Source organism: Plectropomus leopardus, chromosome 20, assembly GCF_026936395.1.
Source record: "Plectropomus leopardus strain MGB_pleo_1.0 chromosome 20, ASM2693639v1, whole genome shotgun sequence".
NCBI lineage: Eukaryota > Metazoa > Chordata > Actinopteri > Perciformes > Serranidae > Plectropomus > Plectropomus leopardus.
This window is the reverse complement of record NC_142195.1, coordinates 13,013,781-13,034,190: the sequence shown is the minus strand read 5'-3', so window position 1 is coordinate 13,034,190 and position 20,410 is coordinate 13,013,781. Positions and strand designations below refer to the sequence as shown.

Here is a 20,410-nt window from a genome sequence, read left to right as displayed (position 1 = left end):
TGCATGTGCGTGTGTGTGTGTGTGTGTGTGTGTGTGATAAGGGGTATTCACAGAATTTGTTTTTATATACAGAAACAGAGCAATACTGGAATACCTACTTTCATCTATTAAATGTCATGGCAAATGTTAATCTCAGTATGCAGCATTTGTGCACGAGAGGTGAACTTTTTCTTTCTTAACGTCTAAATCTTCACACACCGAAGCAAAGCCAAGGAGAAGGATGGGTGAATGCACTCACATTGAGACCACTCCTGAGGGAGGGTTCAACAACATAAGAATGAATGGTGCATAGAACCATAAATACATACTGCTCTTTTGTATACAATAGCCTAGTAGTCTGCAGTCTGCTTTTGCAGAATGTCAAAAAAAGTGTGCAAAATCTTTCTAAGAATGACACATATTCATTTTGGGGTCACGGAGTGTGAATCCCAGCACTACCTTATAGAGTCATGTACAAATTAGTATTGAGGTAGGAATTACAATGGCGGAATTAAATTTTGCACAAACATCCATTTGGACTCAATGATGAACTGATCAGATTTGGCTGATCAAAGACCAACGTTATTTTGGCCTTGCGTTGATCTCATTCTCATGAAGGGGATACAAGAAGGCCTTGAGGGAATTCCTCCAGTTTGGCACAAATGTCCATTTGGACACAATGATTAGATTTGGGTGGTCAAAGGTCAAGTTCACCGTGACCTTAAAAAACATGTTTTGAGCCATAACTCAAGAATTCATGCTCTAATTATGACAACATTTCACACAAATGTCTCACAGGACGAAATGATGACTTTTTATTTCCCAAAAGTCAACTTAGCTGTGACTTCATAATGTTCTACAAAAACAATTCTATGGCCATTATTCAACGCCATAACTCAGGAATACAAGGGGAGAAATTTAGTCAGATACTGAATTGGTGACACTAACCTAGGGTGTCCTGTCTATCTTTAAATTGTGCTGATTGTACAGATCTTATGCAATGTCGGGGTGAAGATGTGTGTGAAGCATCCATGTTTTGGAATACGTAGCTTCATTGCAGCAATGTTTGAAGCATTGTCTACTGTCATGGCATATGCATCTAGACAGACATGGGTGTAAATTGTTACTTCACTGGTTTTGGGAGGCATACTATCATGAGATGGTAATTCTATAGTGTGCTTGAGATACATTCATGTGACAACATGGTTGTGTGCATAAAAAAAAGGAAATGAATAGCATGCAGGTTGAGAGAATAAATACAAGATTGAGATTTGTAAATGAAATTGAATACAAAAGAGCCAACAGCAGACAGGTGCTGTAAAACCAGCAAAAGTAGAAGGAAAAGTTTAAATCACACATAAAGATACATTATATGATGGCTGAAATGATGACAAATGAAATAATGTAATGAGTGAGAAACAAAAATGGCAGATGGATGAACACATAGGGTCAGTGGCAGTGGAAATCAGTTTGACTGACAGTCTTGCTGCTCTCAAAAGGAAATACATCACTGAATAAGAATTATTGTGAAGTAGAAAATGGTCCAAAACCGCTCTTATCGGCCACATTAAAATGGTCTCAAATGAGCAGTTTGATCCAATCAAAATACCATGTGGACACCAGAGAATGTATGAAGTTAATAATGTTGAGACCCATTAATGATCCGCCAAAAAATGCCCAGCACTCAATATAACACTGTAGCTACGTGTAGTTTTATTTTTGGAACATTTCTGGTACTTCTTTCACTGTCAGACCTATTAGAGAATGTTTAAGACTTTTACTGTGAATACAGTAAAGTGGCAGTAGCTTATTTTAAAGATTCTTCTTCACTTCCTGATCACACACAGGTATGTAGTCAGACTTAGACACACACACACAGACACACACACACACACGCACTCACACTGCTGTCTCCATGCAGGATTATAGGGCAGGTCCATAGGGGACTGAAATGTACTACTGCTGTCTTTGTGGAGCAGAACATAATGTTCCCCCACTACCACACCATGGAATATGGTGAGCCAGCTCAACTTGCTCTAGGGGGATTGGATTCGAGAACTGGCCCTAGCAACTAACCTGTGTGTGTGTGTGTGTGTGTGTGTGTGTGTGTGTGTGTGTGTGTGTGTGTGTGTGTGTGTGTGTGTGTGTGTGTGCAGGCTGCTTGCCCTCACGTACATGTGTGTGGATGAGTTTGTGTAAGTGGGGAGTGTGCATGTGCATTCGAAGTTTAAGATCAAACAGGAAGCCAGGTGATTTCTCCAGAGAGGGCTGCTGCCCAGGCAATCTCTGACGCAACCCCCGGGCACCCCTGGAGAACACTCCCCTTAATTATACATAAGCAACAGAAGGGATAACATTTTAGTCCTCTCATGCTGCAAGAAATTGCCCATATATGAAGTTCACCCATCTTTACATGTAAAACAAACATATGTGCATGAGGTCTGAATTAAATAAGCGTGTTCATGTTTAGGCGACTAAGACTTCAGAGGGAAAGGAGAGAGGGATGAGCGACACTGTTTTTTTTAATATTACTTTGGTTGGTAAAAACAAGGAAACAATAACTGGCTCAGTTTTGTCCAGATCCCAAATAGCAAGCATTGTGCATACACACACACTCGATGTTGCACTCTACAGGTGCACCATTGGCAGTATTGTGACTTTCATTGTCTGAGATTTCAGAACATGTAATATCATGCTGGAAAGTGCTTATTAAAGCTTCATTACTGATGATTATTGATCAAAATGTCGTTGTGGGAATATTCTGAGAAAGTGCCAAAATCCCACTTTATCATTGCAATATCAGTATTGAGGTATTTGGTCATAAATATGATATGATGATATTATCATATTTGATTTTGTCCATACTCCCCATCCCTACTTTACTTCTTTTTATAATTATTTATTTATTTTTTAACCCTATATTTTAACTTGCACTATTTTATATCTACAGTTCTCATTCTGTTTCTTCCATGAGTTTCTTTCTACCTGTGTGATTGTATTTTTACATCACTTTTTCATTTTTTTAAAATCATGGCTGACATTGCTGTCTTTAAAAAACTGTGGCGGTCTGAGTTTTAATGTTACAATGAAGATACTGGTATCAAATGAAACTAGACGACCTAAGGTATCTAGCAGTACCCAGGGAGTACTATGCCATGCTAGCTTCACAGGTAGGGGGCCAAATTACGCTCCAAAGTTTGGCAACATTTTAGCAATCAAAAAATGGCATGGTCATTTTACTGGGGTCCATTGACCTCTGACCTCAAGATGTCTGAATGAAAATGGGTTCTATGGGTACCCATGAGTCTGCACTTTACAGGCTGACTTTATGTTAGTCACATTCAGTTTTTTGCCTCCATTTAATTCCTAATCAAGACAGTTAGGTAAGAAATGCTTTGCCCTGTCAATGTCGACTTCATAACTTTTAAAATGCAAAATAATGGAATTTAAAAATGTGATTAATACCAACTAAAAATTGAAATTCTGCCATAAATCGTAATTTTTAAAAAAAAGTTTGACAGCCCTACATATATACATATTAATTTTGCATTGTTGGAGCAGCCTGAGACCCAAGATTTGCAGTAGCAACAACTGTTTCTGTGTTTTGCATTTGAGAAATAAATAACTTGAACTTGAACTCAGGGCTTCATGCATTCTGCATCTGGGCTACTGCAGAGCTTACATACACATTTACAAACAGTTTCTCTTATACATCCAAACAAACACACAGGCAAAACTTGCACATACCGTTGCACAAGCTGAAGCACACTCACGTACATGCCCACAAAAACAAAAGCTCATACAGTAGCCGAGCTGTTGCTTTCAGCAGCACAGGAAGGCCAGCTCCTCTGGCACTGTCTCTCTCACCAACATTCCCTCAAACCACACAGCCCTCGTCAGGCACAGTGCCAGTGACATAAGCGTGTGGTAACATTAAAAAGAAACCTCTGGGATGGCGTTCCTTTTTCCCTTTTACTTCTCCCATTTCAATTATTATTGTGGCTCTGCCATGTGGAAACCTCATTGTGACTGGTGTGTTTTTTCATGGCACTGATGACCCCCCCATAACATTTTCAAGCTGTTAATATGTAGGGTTTTGGCCCTGTTTTATTGAGCATAGGGGGCCACTGACTGAGGGACATTTATATTCTCCGCAGACCCATCTGTTTTCAACTTGCTGGCATTGTACGCTCACCAAACCCTATACATTAGTTTGTGGTCCGGGTCCCCTACCACCCAGTCACTACACATGTCTGCCCTGATGAGAGTGGGATAGGTAAACTGCATAATTGCACCCACTCACCAACTTTTACAGCCCAATTCTCAGTAGGCCATGGAAGTGTCCCATCATTAGGCCTGGACCAATGAGACGGTGAGCTTCAGTGGGTATGGGTGGGGCTGGGTGACAGGACATTACCTCACACACCAGGCGCTCACCAGCATTCCAGTAAACCATGGGATGGTGCTTGGAAACTCATACTAGTTTCTCTCTGTTGCTCTTTCTCTCCACAAATGCCTCACAGATGCTCACTCCTGCTTCCCATGCTCGAGCTTCAAATTCGTATACAGTATATGCCTTTAACAAAGAGAGAGGGCGGAATGGAAAAGAGGAAAAAGAAATACCTTTCGATGGAAATAAACATGTTTTAGGAGGTGCTGTGACAGGATAAATATTCTCTTGGGAAATTGTTTTCTTAATTTGCATGTGTCCAAAATTTCCACCTCTCCAGAGAAAAAAAAAACAAAGTAGGCCACTGCCTGACCTTACAGAGGCATACAACAGGATCTAAAACAAACAATAAACTGAAATGCTCAGCAGGTATCCTCAGCTTCTGGCACACCATTGCTCACACTGAGTCAAATAAAGTGATTGGATGGATCACGCAAAATGAACAAACAGCTTAGTTGCTGTAGTGATTATGTTTACTGCCAAAGTGAGTGACTAAAAGAAGAGAAATAAAGAAAATAGAGACTTAAAGGAAAGGTTTGGAATGAGTTACTTATCAGTAGTCACTGTATTACCTAACGTAGATGGCGGTCGGCGAGCTTCCAGTCTGGAGAAGCAGGAAGGAGTACCACTGGATGGAAGCCAAGCACTGCACTGTTTTGGACGGGCTCAGCTACGGAATTTATTTTAGCCACCTAAAAAAGGCCTTATCAGAAAAATCACTATCAGTTTAAGTGTATGCCATGTTTACAATATTTCTGCTTTACCTTGTCATCAGACCGCCCTTTTCAACAGAGAACTGAATCTGTTATCTCTGTTCTCTTAACAGCCACCTGACTCAATTGACAAAAACAAGAATTTTACCTTGCAGAACATGGGAGTAGCTGGTCTATAGCTGCCTCAATCAGTTACTTTGTTTATGTTATTGTGTGACTTTGGTGTTTTAAAAGGTTAGCTTTGATTTATCAAAGTCACATAATGTAACATAAACTAACCAACCAATTGAGGCAGTAAGAGACCAGCAACTCCAGTGTTCTCCAAGTTAAAATGACTGTTTTCGTCAGTAGAGTCTGGTGGCTTTGAAGAGAACATAGATGGATATAACATCCGAAAGGGCTATTTCAATGGAAAGCAAAGTTGTGAAAATATTCTATAGTGTACACTTAAACTGATATACAGTATATATATAATATATATATATATATATATATATATATATATATATATATATATATATATATATATATATATATATTTTTTTAGGTGACTAAAATATGTTTTGCTCATCCACAGCAAACATTGCTTAGCTTGTGTGGTGTTCCTCCTGTCTGATTCTCCAAACTGGGGGTGTACCAAATGTAATTTGCTGTAGATAATACACTGACTATACACTGAAAAACTAGAATTGTTATTCACCTTAAAATTATTACTTCAGTTGGTTACTCTGAGGTAATTTAACTTGATTTCCAAGCAGCTGTGTTAATCAAACTTGATTTGAAAAAGTTAATTCCTTTATATGTTACCAATTGGATTAAGTGTTTGAAGTTGGTTAACAATTCTTTTATTTTTCAGTTTAGAAAAGTACTCCATAGAGCCCCACTTAAAAATATCTGAATTATCCCATAATGACAATGGAGTTAAATTCATTTTAGGAAATACAGACTAGTAAATTGGTGCAGACAAGGGTGATTGTGGCAAAATTGGTCAAAAAAGATAAACTCTAACGGCTCTAAAAACAGAAATGCCCTGACATGCCAATCCACTGATAAAATCTACCCATTTCTACATACTTCTACATGGTACATAGTATGTAAGACATTATGTTGTCATGATGGCGTCCTCATGTCTGTCGGTGTAGTTGCTTCTCATGATCACCATTTCACAACTCAGCAATATATAACTGAAGCTTCATGCTTACATCCTTTTTGAGCTTCATACTGAATAGTGATAACTACAGGTGAAAAAACGGATGTTTGTGAAAGTGCTGCATTGCCTTATCACGTTAAAACAATACTTCCCCCAAAATGACCATTTGTATATCAATTACCCACCCTTGTTACATTGAATTTGTGAAGAATCCAAAAGTCCAATCCAAAAAGTGAAAAAAATGGGTGAAAAAAGGGGTCTTTTTTTAGAGGAAAAGGAGAGGAGTAAGTTTGTAAATTAATATTTTAATACAATTCTTTTCTTAAACTTATCTGTGCTTTCTTAATAGACTCACTGACAAAAATTTTACCTTGGTGAACATAGGAGCTGCTGGTCTACCGCTACCTTGATCAGTAGTGTATTTGTATTATTGTGTGACGTTTGTGAATTTAAACTGACCCTTTCAAACACAGACTACAGTTACATGAGTGAATATATAAGACTTGGATTATACTGCACAACTTGTGTGTTTGTAAACTAATTTTCTTATAAAGTTTTGCTGCTGTTAAGAAGATTTTTCTCAGTTTTTGGATTCTTCGTTCGAGGAAAACAATGTATTCTGCCCAAATCCAGTATAACACGGGGTGAGTCCCTGATACACAAATGGTTAGACTGAATTCATATTTATACCACAAGAGATTTGTCAGGACAGTGACACAGAAATATTTGCAAGTTAATGTATTACAGTAACTTGTCTAATAATTGACTCTATGAGGTGTGGTATGGCTTTATAATGAGACTGCATGCCAATGTGAAAAATTACCTCTCTCCTCTTTGTGTTGCGCTCTACAGTGCAAAGTAAAGATTGTCAGAGAGGTCCCAGGTTGAGCTACAGTAAGATCTGTGTCAAGCTCCTGGGCTCCTTTATTGTTGGGGGGATACAGGGAGGACCTTTGCTGTGCCTCCTAAATGGATGAGGGCCTCAATAGTCTTCCAAGAACATATGGACCATGTGTTGTGTGTGTGTGCAAGGTTTATTGATTTCTATCCAAGATAAGACATTTTGACAATCTGGAGGCTTCAACATTAGTATTTAAGCCAAAGAGTGTGTAACATGTGTGTATGTTTGTATTTAAGCCCATGTATGTGCTTGTACATGATTATGTGCTGTGTGCAGGCATCCCTTGACAGAGATGATCTAACTTCACCCTGGCGCTAGATCTCTATCACAAGGGGGAAAGGCTGTGGTTTAGGTACATTATGCTATTAGAGCCATTATTATTGTCATTACTCTGTCTTTACTAACAGAGCCACTCTCCAATGCCCCTGTTCCAAGTTTATGTTTTTCTTTATACTCTTAATGAACGTTTTTACAGTACAGGCATATTTAATGAGGCTGACAGTTGCACTCTCTCTTTGCCCTTACCTTTATCCGGTTTCCCCTTTGGCTCAAGACACTTAGCTCTCCTTTTATCTGAAGTGGTGATTTACAAACACCAGTTTGTGTCTACAGACCAGGGATTGGCTGTTGTCTGCCAGTCTGACTGGCCAGCTGGTACAAATTAAGACCATGTGTGTAGCTGTGAATGTTTGTGTGTGTGTGTGTTTGTGTGTGTGTGTGTGTGTGTGTGTGTGTGTGTGTGTGTGTTTGAATTACGTACCTATACGAGTGACTGTTATGTCCTTGTTATGAATCAGAACATGGGAGACGTGTCTAGAATGAGTGGGGTCAGGAGAGGCTATCAGAAGAAATAATTTCATTATGTTATTTATCTAAATAGGCCTCCCATTTGCCTCTTTGCACAAGAGCAACAACTTCCACTTGGAGGTAAATCCTTTCAAAACAAGTAATACACATTATGGGCATTTCAACATTAGCTTTTCCAGTCGCTTGAAGCGGTTTTTGTCATCCATTTTTACCTCACAAACAAATGATTTGCCATGTCCTTCCTCTACTTTTTCCAACTGAGAGACTTCTTTTGACTGTCTTTTGTCAACAGTTCCTGCTGTGATATTGTAGTTATAATCAAGCGATCCATTTGAAGGTCTGCTGGCAGGTGGTATATTTTATAGCCATAACAGATTGAAGGAGGGCAAACAAAAACAGGTCTTAGTTTAGATGCATATGTGCTCCTTCTTTCCTTAACTCTTTGAAACCTGGAGTTACTTTTTGTGTGCTGCTTTGAAGTGCCTCATACAAGTATTTCAACCCTGAGTAAATTGACGGATTTTTTTTTTTTTTTTCAAAAAATGAGGAAAGCAAGCAAGCAAGAAATTAGTAGATTTAGAAAATTATTTTTAAAAAGCTAAGGAAAGTCATACTACATATTTAAAATTATGTAACCAAATTATCATAATTGGTTCAACACCTTTTACCAGGTCATTTCCTTTTTCTCACATTTTAACTAACTTAACTTACTAAGTTTTTGGTCATTTCTTCTTTCGTTGCTCATTTCATTGCGTCCTTTCCTTCTTGTCGTGTTGTTGAAAGAATTCAAGCCAATATGCTCAGGTTTCAAAGGGTTAATTTGCCTTCAAAGTTTTTCCCTGTCCTATACGATCCTTCCAATTGGGTGGCAATTTAAGCTTTTATCTCAAGAATTTGCCTTGTTTATGACCTCTGCCTCATTTCCCTTTGGGGGTGTCCAAAAAGTAAGTCAGTGCTTTTTTATTTATTGGAAACACATAGAGAAGGTCTATTATCATGATTATACTGGTGTTCTATCACATATGTCTAGACACATGCAACCCAGTAAATAATGTCTTTGAATTACAATTACTTTTTCCTCCCACTGTTTTTCAGTGATTTAATATTCTTTATATTAGGGGCTGACTGACTGATCAAGCTTGCGGTATGTCTATGATACAGGAAATCACATCTGTGTTTTATTTGCTCACATTGGATTCAGCTGATGTATTAGCCGTAAAACTTCATTTATAAAGTCATTCTTTTTCGGAGCCAGACAATTTAAAAAGGGGCCGGGAAAAACCACGTCAAAGACATAAAAAGACTTGTGTTTATCAATAACAGGTAAATTCTTTATCCTTGAATAACTTAATGCAGTGATGATGCTGGGATGTTTTCTGTAGATGTTTGGCCAACAGTGCTTGTCCGGCTGACTTAGTTGCTAAGCTTGTTGAAGTAGCTATTTTATATTGCTAATTGTAGCCATATGCTGTGAACTCTGCAAATTACATGTAGAATTATCAGGTTTTGTTAATTAACCTGTGATAAAGTGAGTGCTATAAATATTTAGGGCTCCCAACCTGCACGTGCCTTTTACCATCTGTGGGGACTTACTGTTGAGAATTCAACACAGAAGTTTTTTAATCCATGATCTCCAGCAGTCTGAATATTGTTTATAACTATGGAGAGGTTGCCGCTTCCTAGTTTAAAGATCTGGCTGGACATAACAAAAAAGCAAATAGATTAAACTTTCTTTGTTAATATTTTACATATATAATTTTAAAATGTGTAACAATGTTCTGTTGTTTGAGGCCACAAAAATGTCATTAGGTTTTATGTTTCTAGTGTACAGTAATGGTAGGTTTGATAAAATTACAATACACTTAGAATATTACAGATTTGGGTTAGGTCATGATATGTGTGTTACGCTACAATTTACATACATTTGATACTCTATTCTTTTCAGTCCTATTTAAATTGCTCCCATTATGTTATTGCTTCCTTTGTACTAATACTATATCTCATATCCCATCCCAGCTGGCCACCAATGTTGTTAGACATTGATATGTGGTTGAATTTAGGTTGTGACATTGTGTGAGCAAAATTCAGTGTCAGGGCAACGTCTCATGCCAACAGCAATTTGATGCAAAATACTGATGACAGAGGACGCTGATAACCTGGTGATTTTAAATTGTGTTGTTAAGTGATCAAATCCAGTGTTCTCCAAACATCTCATCCCTACATCTTGATGTAGAATAGCAACATTTACTTGTAGGGTATGGAGAACAAAACCCAGTATCTGCAAACTGTCATAATGTTAACATGCATGCATCTTGATTTTCTAATGGCGTTAGGCATTTATAATATTGTCAACCTGATTGTCATTCCAACCAGAATTTAATGTCTGTCAGACATAAAAGTCCAACGTCTTTCTGATGTCTTGTGTCAGTGCCAGCTGGGATGTCATCACAATTCATCATATTATACTCTATAATGTCTGTATGTTCTGACTTCTGATTTTAGCATCATGATTTATATAATATTTATCCTACATATCTATATTAATACAGACAAACAGTAAGTGCCAGTATTTGATAATATAACAGTCTAGTGCAGACTTGCTGACTCTGCTGCTATTAATTACTATAGCTGTCACTTTACCTCACAATTTTTGTATCCATGTGTTCTTTAATAATTTTCAATCAGGTTTATCATTTTATCTCTCTGATATACAGTATATACGTACATATTTTTTTTAAGTGCTTATGAAAGCATTTACTAATTGATTAGGTTGCTTATTAGACACACCTTTTCAAAGAAAAGTGTGTGCTTAGTTAAACATGACTCATTGTAGTTGAGACCTGTTGTTGAAAAGTGTGTTTGTTTGAAGATGAAGGAAGGTGAATTAACCTGATTACAAAGTCCAAAAGTAAGCAATGTGCTCAAAGATTAAACCTTTGATTGCACTCCAGTGCTCTTGAAAAAAAGTTGGATAGGAATTTTCTATGCAAAAGCAAACTTAAAGAACTGATGTATATTGGAGAAGAAGCTACACTTTTAATAAAAAAAAGTGTTAGGTTTAATATTGTTACAAAGGGTTGATGTTTAAGATCATGGACCTAAACCTGTAGGTTAATGTTGACAGCTAAGATGCATGTGTCCGCTCACATTGAGCCATGATTGACAAATGTGGCTGCCAAGGTTAGACATATTTGTTTCAAAAAGGAAAAACCCAACACATATCAAAAAGGATTTCACCTGCCTGCATTAAGATCTGTTCAAAAATGTTGTCAGGAGAGAACAGTGCGTGTGTTGTTTTTTTGCCAGGTTCTCCGGTTTCCTCCTCTAAGGCATGCTAGTTTACATCTACGTAGGGAGCTGGTCCTTGTCTGTGGAGTCTGTCATTTTGCACTGCTATGTTTCAACAGTAGAAAGAATTGACAAACCAAATATTGTCTTCAGATAGGGCCATTGAAGTTAGCAGCTCCTCTATAATAAGTAATGTTGGAAAAACACGGATATTTTTGAACAGGACAATGCTTTATTCAGTGTTTTTACTGGTTTAAATCAATCTATTTGTTTGGGAGAGGAAGAGACCTCTGCAGATAATGTGGGTCTTGGTTAAAATATCCTGAACATTTCTATCTTAAATTATCAAAAAAAAAAAAAAAAAAGATTTGTGGTCTGTTTCTGAACAGACTGAAACACTGATACTGACTTGTAATGGGCATTATTCAAATTTTTTAGCAGTTTAAATCCCTGGGTCCATTTATTTTGGTGAGGAATAGATCTTTTTTGGATAATTCAGCTCCCAGCAAAAACTTTCTTAATAGTGAACACTGAAGGAATTCTAAACAGGAGAAATGTCAGCTTGTAGCAATCTGCAATTCTGCCTCTAAATCTCTCTTAACCTCACACACCGCTTCTTTAACTATAGCAACTCTTATTTGCCCATAAGTGTAAAAGTAACTGTTTCTACATGTCAGCCCTGTGATAGACTGGCAACGTGTCCAAGGTGTACCCAGCCTCTCACCCAATGTGAGCCGGTTTTGACCCTGAAAAGGATAAGTGTGTATTGATGAATGAATGAATAAAATCAAGCCTTGCTTGGTTGAGTGCTGGATGGGTGTAAAAGTGTATCAGCATCACCACCCTTACCCCCTCTTTTAATGACTAAATCAAATCAATGGCAAATCTATTTAGAGTGCTTTGACTCTTACCAGCGCACGGGGATGTGGTTGGAGGAAGTGTAATGAGCCATGGGAGACTTGTGAATTGCCTCCTACTGGTGTGACGCTTTACGGGGGTTGTTTGCTTGAGTGCAGGGGCTCTGGCATGCCAAGCAGTGTTTGTCTGTCTCAAACAGTGGGTAGTTAGAAAAACACACCAGGAGATGAGGGGAGGAGGTGTGTGGAGGAAGGTGTAGCTAGTGCCACCTGTGTTTACATGAATAAGTCATTAGTTTGCACATGGAAGGGTTTTGTCACCTTGCCTGTCAAGAAAAGGGTAGAATTGGAAAACACCTCTTCTTGACTTCAATTTATCAGCAGCCTTCAGTTATTTTAAATCATATTTGTTACTTAATTAAAGCTCAGAGCTAAGTGGGTGAGCTAAAGGTAAAAACAGTTAGGGTAGGGTTAGTCAAAGTTGGACTTGGAAACCATGTTTGACTCTGGGTATAGCCCTAGAGCATCAGAATAAAATGACCCTTCAATTTAGTTACACAATATACTTCATTAATATTTATCCAATGACTTTGTTCTCTAATGAATACAAAATGGAGCTCAGCTGCATTGAAGTTGGGTCAAAGTCTCATAGCGACTGATCTCAGGTGTTTGTCACCTGCATTTCTAATTTCTGCTACTTCAGCTCTGAGCAGAAAGGTCACGTCAACAGATCCAGGGGACAGATATATAGACAGATAGCTGGTCTGGCCAGTTTTCCACGGTGGCAGGATCTTACAGTAGCCTCTCTAGCAAAACTCTCATGTTACTGGTGTCTCATTTCACTAGCTCAGGGCAGCGGGCGAAACTCACTGTCCTTGAGTATTTGCCCTCTCTCCCCTTTGTGTGTGTTATCTGTTGCTTGACAGTTTCTTACTGATATGTCTGTCTGTTTTTTTCTGCTTTTCCTTACTTTAAATCTAAATCAACCTTTACATCATCTCATCCTTAGTCTCTCCACATCCTGTCTTTGTTTCTCACCTCACTTTACCGAACATACTGAAGCTAATGAGGTGATAATGCTTGGGACACAAATCCTAGAGGTCCTTAGGTCTTCTGTATGTCAACAAAGCCACAGTAACGACGTGACTTTATCATTGTAGACTATACAATGACCGAATACTAGAGTAAATTCAGTTGCATTCCTTTTCCTTTTAACTCACCAAACCAACAAAAGAGAACTAGCGGGAAAAGAAGTCCGACTGTTGCGTTGCCCTGGTCTTAGCCAAAGACTTGGTCCTGAGCACCCCTCAAAGACTAGAGCTAACAGCCAACTAACACTTCTGTTCTGTACCTACGTGAGAGGAAATAACTCTCCATATCAGCAGGTGGCAGCAGTCTGTATTAGTCATTTAAAAATGGAAACGCAAAGACACTAGTTAGCCAGTTAGTGCATTACCAATATAACCCAGTGTTGAAAGAACAAAGGATATTTACCATCTGCAAGTGAAGACTAAGAAGAACAAATACAAAAAAATAAATAAATGCTGCTGAGCTCAGTGGCTAAAAACATAATCTTAGATTAAGTCTGAGGAACAGCATTAGCTCAAAATGTTTGTTGTGGATGGGTTACTAAATTGCTTCAGTGAGCTACAGTGTGTGGACCTATCCTTATGTTGTTTATTTGTATCTTTTTTTGGTCCTAAATGGTTTTTCCATGTGCAGGACTACTATGTCTTTTCTAAAAAATACAAACTTGCCTCATATAACAAGCTTGTGACCTGATGTTTGGACTTAAACCATTTGTTGGTTTTCCTCTCTTTAATTTCTCTTCTTTTGGACTGAGTTAAAACGCCAAATCAGAGTGATTTCATTCACCAAAGAGTTCCACAATCTCCAACGCCGAGTTAGGCAGACAAGGGCCATGTAGTGCTGATGGTACCGGACACGCTGCGAACACTGGAGCGACAGAACCTTAATTATAGCCCAAAATTGACCAATGATTGACTGTTGACTTGGTGTGTCAGGGCCCTCAAAGTTTTGCCCTACCATTATCGCTGCTTCTGACCAGATGAGTGGTTAAGTGATAGGTCGAGGAGCCAATCAACAAACCTAAGGTGTTTTGGCTTGAACATTCAATGTCATCATCCCTCACAAATCACCACTTTCTTCTGTGTTAGGACAGATCTCTGGCCATATTGAGTGTACTGATATTTGGACCTAGTACCATATTCAATAGCCTCTTGGAATACTCTGAGTGTCTTTGAGTCATGTCAGAGTTACCAATTGACAAAATACATTATTTTGAAGTAGTACTGATAAATATCATCATTTTGTCCAGTTGAAGTGTCAGATTGTTCACTCTGTTACATGACATTTTTACTTCTTTTACCAACACACACATTGATTTCAAGTCAAGGTACCCCCCCCCCAAAAAAAAAGAAAAAAAAGTTGCAGATCCTTATTTCTGCAATGAAAATGTGTAAAAAAATCAGAACCAAAATAGAACCAAAATAATCAGCTGATCCAAAGAGATTCCATTCTTAATAAATGCACTACAGCTGTGTGACAGAGATGACTAATTCAGGTGCTGCACTGAATCAAGAAAACTCTCTGAGGGCTTCTAGTGGGCAGGTGTGGCATGACAGGGTTTAATTAGCCAGCCCAAAGTGAGTACACAAAAACAGGCAGAGACTAGTTTAAGTTAGAATCAAAGACAGGAAGAGGAGAGCGATATGGGGCATGCGGCACATGACAGGTTACTGGGTTTGTTGACAAGACACAAACAAACAGTAGTGCACAGGATGCACGTCAGCTGCACGTAAGGCCAGACAGCAGAGAAACAGCTGACAGCTGTGGAAAAACAGGGGTCACAGCAATTACAGGCAGGACAGTAACATGACTAAAGCTTTTTTTTTTAAGTATGAAGTTACTTAGTTATTTAGCAAATGCACATTTTAATTTCATTTTAGCATGGTATCCCCTCAACCTGCTACTCTTTACTTTTTCTGTAAATTTGAGGTTTGGTGTATTGTAATGAGAAACAAGTTGAGAAAAGAAGCAAGATTTTTAGAGATGATAACTGACTTAATCACTTGCTAGCTGGTGACCTTTTTTTGTAAAACATTTATAATTGAAAAACAAAAATCTGTTCCCCAGTTTTATATTGTATTAATTTTAACTACTTTAATGCGTGTTAGACACACAAAAAAGATGCATACAAAATGACCCCTCTGTTCCTCTGTTTCCCCAGACATGTCAGTCAAAGGTTTTTGACCTATCAGATGGAGTTTCCCAATATGCATGGTTCCCCTGTCGTGAGGCCCATAAGACAACTTGGGGATATCCTAACTATTGGCTAAAGGTAAGACATCCTGAAAAAAAAAAAAGATGCATTTTGATGCCCTTTTCTGTCATTTGAAGAAAATACACTCAGTCCCCTCATGGGGATACTATAGTTAACATTGATGCAACATGATGCTCAAATTGCTTTTGGATTGAGAGAGAAAATATTAAAACATTTTTTGAATACACACTCTATGATTAATGATGCTCCAATTTTCTGATCAGGACGATTCATTTCGTAGGAAGTCATATTTTTGGGGAATTTCATAATTATTTGTAGTAAATGGAAAATACAGCAACATTAATGTACAAGAAAATGTGTCAGTGTAAGAATATAATGGACAAGGCAAGATAATGGATGTCACTCCACCTTACATTGTGGAGATCCTTCTCCTTAGTCCACTTAAATCTTTCCTGGGATGTCATGCAATGCATTATAACCACTGACTGTATAAAAATTATGGATGTATCAACCTTGATATCCCTCCTTAATTTTCATGCCTAGAGTATGGCATTTTGGCCATTGCCATCTTGGGTTTTTGGAGCTGGAAGTGACCCGAGGTAATCATATTTGGATGAGAGGGTTGAGCAGTGGAGGGAGAAAGGTAGCTCTAGCCAGTGCAGAGCAGACAGCCTGTCACTCAAATAGGTTGCGCCCGTGATTATGCATAACCCCTAAGCCTTATGAAGCTTTAAACTGATTAGTTACATAGAATTTCAACATGTTCTCATCCCAAGCCATCATATTTTGCAGCTTAATCAGTGGACTTCTGCATCTAAATGTTACGTTTTAGGTATCCTTCTGCGTCTTCTCTTTACACTCCAGGATGCTGCTACTGTGATGTCAACAAATGCACATGGTGGGATGACATTGCGTGTGGTTATGTTTAGGCAACAACAGCACATGGCAGCCAATGCTGGGACATCAACTAATGCACATACTGGCACAAATGGTTAGGATTAGGCAACAGCGTCATGGATGGTTAGGTTTTGGGGAGGGAAGCGCATGGATAGAAAAAAACCATCATATTCTAACGGGAAGTGAACATTGGAATCCTGCATCAAAGTCCAGATTCGTTCCATCCACTTCCCCTTCTACCCACCCTAAAGGCACCCTTGTGCTCCTTACATTACATTGTTACCCGCAGCACTTTAACCTTACGTCAACCTGCCACATTTCATGCACAGACGACAGTTTCCCTCTGGCTGTACTCTCAAATGGTGCCGCCAGTACATGTATTAGGTGGACACCACGTGCAGTTTGGCTATCTGCCGGCGTATGATAAAACTGCGCTCAGTTCTGTCCAGCTGCTTCATCACCTGATGTCTATACACCAGCTAGATCACTGAGGTCATCAAATGAGCTGCTTAGCATTGTTCTAAAATCTCACCCGAGCTTTTGCGGTGGCAGCTCCAAAACTGTGGAACAATTTACCATTTCATATTAGATCAGCCCAGATTCTAGAGAATTTTAAGTCATTGCTATTCATTTTGTCCAGTACTTTTGTGCAGCACTTCGGTCAACGTTGGTTGGATTCTTTTTAAATGTGCTATATAAATAAATTTGACCTTGACCTTGACCTCGATGTTGACATGCACCATATAATGCCACACAAAAGGTGTCTTTTGATGTTGTGCTGTTACTCCAAAAGCATTGACAAAGTGGTGCTACTTTCTGGGTTTGGAATGATAACGGGCTGGAAAAAATTCATCCCCCTACCAATCTGTAAACATGTCTATTCCTGTTGTTAGGTTAGGCATTTTAATGGGGAGGTCAATGGGGACTGACTCATTATTGGAGCCAGCTTCAAGTGGCCATTTGAGGAACTGCAGATTTTTGGCACTACTGCACTGTTCATTTTTCAGCCCTGGAAGTTGCTGCTTGGTTATAACACTATAGCATCAGTAAGGTGTGCAACACTCTTCCCAGTTTTTTTAGTGAAACTACGTCAATTTGCTCAGGTTTCAAAGGGTTAAACTCTATGTTTTCCTTCATTCAGGCCCACTTTTCTCATCCCATGGTGGCAGCAGCAGTGATCATACATTTGGCTGCGGATGGGACTGGATACCTTGACCAGACTCAATGTAACATCACTGTTCAGCTGGTGGACACCAAAGAAGGCATCCACAGTCTTGGTAAGTGTCACATTGCTACATGTGACTGAGTGGCAAGCTGAGTTACTGTAACTAACTAGAGCTTGTTATACTGTAGTTTAGCCAATATTTTACCAAAGCCCCGTTAAGCGCATGTCATTCTCATCCGTCTTTTCAGCTTATGCAAATGTATTCATTACAACACTGTATCACTCTTTCAACACCAGCATGCTATTTAGCTCCCTCTTCTAGCCTTCTCTTCTCTCCTAACTCACTTTAAGTGGAATTTGCCACTCTGATTACTTCTGATCTCCCTTTTTCTGTCCCCTGCTACCTCATACTCAACACTTTTCTGTTTTCACTTTGTCTGTTCTCCAATATTCTCTGCATAGGTGAGTGGCGTCTCAGCTGCCGCACCAACCCTTTGGTGATCCCAGTGAGCCATGACCTGTCGGTGGCCTTCTACCACACCAAGGCTATCCTAGTCATGTTTGCCTCTCGTCTCGTGGCTGTCTCTGGAGTGGGCCTGCGCTCCTTTCAGTCCTTCGACCCCATCACGATAAGTGGTTGCCAGAGTAACGAGATCTACAACCCCACAGGCCAGAGGTGAGGCAGAGAAAAATGGAACACTGTTGAACATAAGATCTGCATACTTGTATGTTACACACACATCACAACCAAAGACATGCATATTATTTCACAGGATTCTTCTCACATGTCTGTACAAGCATGCACAACTTGCACAATCTTTTGCCTTATCAGTACAGGAAACTTGATTTGGAATTGTATTCTTCAAACTTTCCCTATAGGTATACATGTAATGTACTTGAAAATCACCATAGTTTATTTGGACTCTTCTCATGTGAAGATGATGCATCAGGATGGTAGGAACAGTTCTACTGAGGCCCTAACACACTAAAACAACATCAAAGATCCAGTGGCGATGATGGCCGACTGTTGAGTTGCCTTTTGTTGCACATGTTTCATCAAAAACTTGCACCTGATCACACCTCAAAGACTATAGCCAATGGCCAACTAGTGCATACATTTTGTGCTTGCATGAGAGGAAAAAACTCCCCATACCAGGGACAAACAGACAAAATTAGGGTGACAGACGCCCCGATACCCTGACACTGCTCAACAGACGGCTGTTGGCTTGATGTGTCAGGGCCCTTCTTTCTAATGCTGGAGTAACAATTTAACCTAGGCAAACTACTTTGCACTACTTTAACATAACCCATGTAACAGGAAAATAGGGTGTTTTTCACTATAAAGTTAACCCTTTGATCGATATAAGTTTGCTTGTGCTGCATTTAGATGCCTGTCACAAACATTTAAAATCTCATCAGCAACTTGGCAAGAAACGTCCTGATTCTTTGGGGAAAAAAAAAAAAAAAAAACGTAGTAAAAGGTGACAAGAAAAATAACCTGATCAAGAGGAGAGGAGAAGTAAATCACTTGAAAATTAATCTTTAGAAAAAAGGAAAGAAAATGGCCAGAAAACTAATTGTTCTAATAATAGATTCATGTAATAATTCATTTAGCTTTTTCAGGTCATTTCTTTTTCTTTTTTTTTTTTAAACTTTTTTGTGTGCTCACTTTTAGGAAATTCAAGGAAAAAGTTGCTCAATGCCTTGTATTTTTTAAATAAATCAGGCCAATTTGCTCAGGTTTCAAGGGGTTGAGGTTATTCAAATAGCCCAAGATTGCATATTTGTCTCGGAGGGCTTTATAATCAAGCAACAGCTAACATGGATTAAGAAAACCCCACAGAGCCACGGAGGAGGGATCACTCAGTCTTCCAGAGTGGACAGATATGCAATAGGTGCAGTGTGAAATGTTTGGAGTGAAGACTGTGTACCAGAGACATATCAAGCAGTTTGCAGGTGACAGTGTCTTCTTTACTACCAGGCAAAAAGGGCACAGTTGACTATACATACAAACAACTCACAAATCAAGAATACCATTCAGACAAAAGCAAAGGAGGCATAAGATGCTAAGAGATGTGTTTGTGTGTGTATTTGAGCCAGAGAGAGGGAGAGGCATATGTTAATTAATGATGCCAACAAGCTGTTTAATGTTACAAGTCTGCCCAAAGCTACAGCTATAACAGTAAAAAAGTTCTCGGTAACACTTATAATATCACTGGAAATTTGCAATTAATTTAGACCTGTTGCTGAGCTGCGGAAATTTCCAACAATAGAGCCGCCGCGCTGCCTCCAGCACTAAATCTTGTTTACCACCCCGGTTTGTTTTGTATTGAGTTCGGCTGAAGTGCACACTGCATACAAATAGTCTTTTTCTTTGAAATGTCCTGCCAACGCGGACATGTTTCTCCTGTAATCGTTTTTGTATTGTCAGTCGCCATTTTTTAAACTCTTACAAGGGAATTAAATAAATGACCTTTCAATCAGGCATCAAGGGTACATATTTGGACATTTTTCAGTGTGAAAAAATGATTCGTAACAGCTGCAAACCCGGCGTCTGAACCAATAAATAAAGCTGGATCTACAAAGCCCTTAGCAGTTATTGAATACATTTCTGTTTGAAAGACCACAAAGCATCAATTAACACCTATTTAGCTGCAAATGCACCGTTTTTTTGAGTCTCCACTACCTTCAGTTTGAACTACTAACCACATGATGTCAAGTCACTCCTCACAAACACACTTAAACCAGACCACACACGCACAAGGAGTCACTAATTTGCCAATTTCCACACCACTGTCATGCATGAGACACTTCATGCTGATGATGCTCCCACAGCCCTTTCAACAAGAAATGCCAAATAAACACCACAATACACAAAGAATGGATGGTCGGGGGGTCT

The 20,410-nt window shown here is 39.0% G+C and overlaps 1 protein-coding gene across 1 annotated transcript in view; it reads left to right on the top strand.

Annotated features, from left to right (window-relative positions):
- pappaa (pregnancy-associated plasma protein A, pappalysin 1a) overlaps window positions 1-20,410 on the top strand; it is a 120,640-nt gene that overhangs the window by 54,018 nt on the left and 46,212 nt on the right. Inside the window, exons 11-13 of the mRNA XM_088071170.1 lie at window positions 15,396-15,506; window positions 17,488-17,623; window positions 17,974-18,187. Coding sequence (XP_087927296.1) covers window positions 15,396-15,506; window positions 17,488-17,623; window positions 17,974-18,187 — 461 coding nt within the window. The remainder of the gene's footprint in view (window positions 1-15,395; window positions 15,507-17,487; window positions 17,624-17,973; window positions 18,188-20,410) is intronic.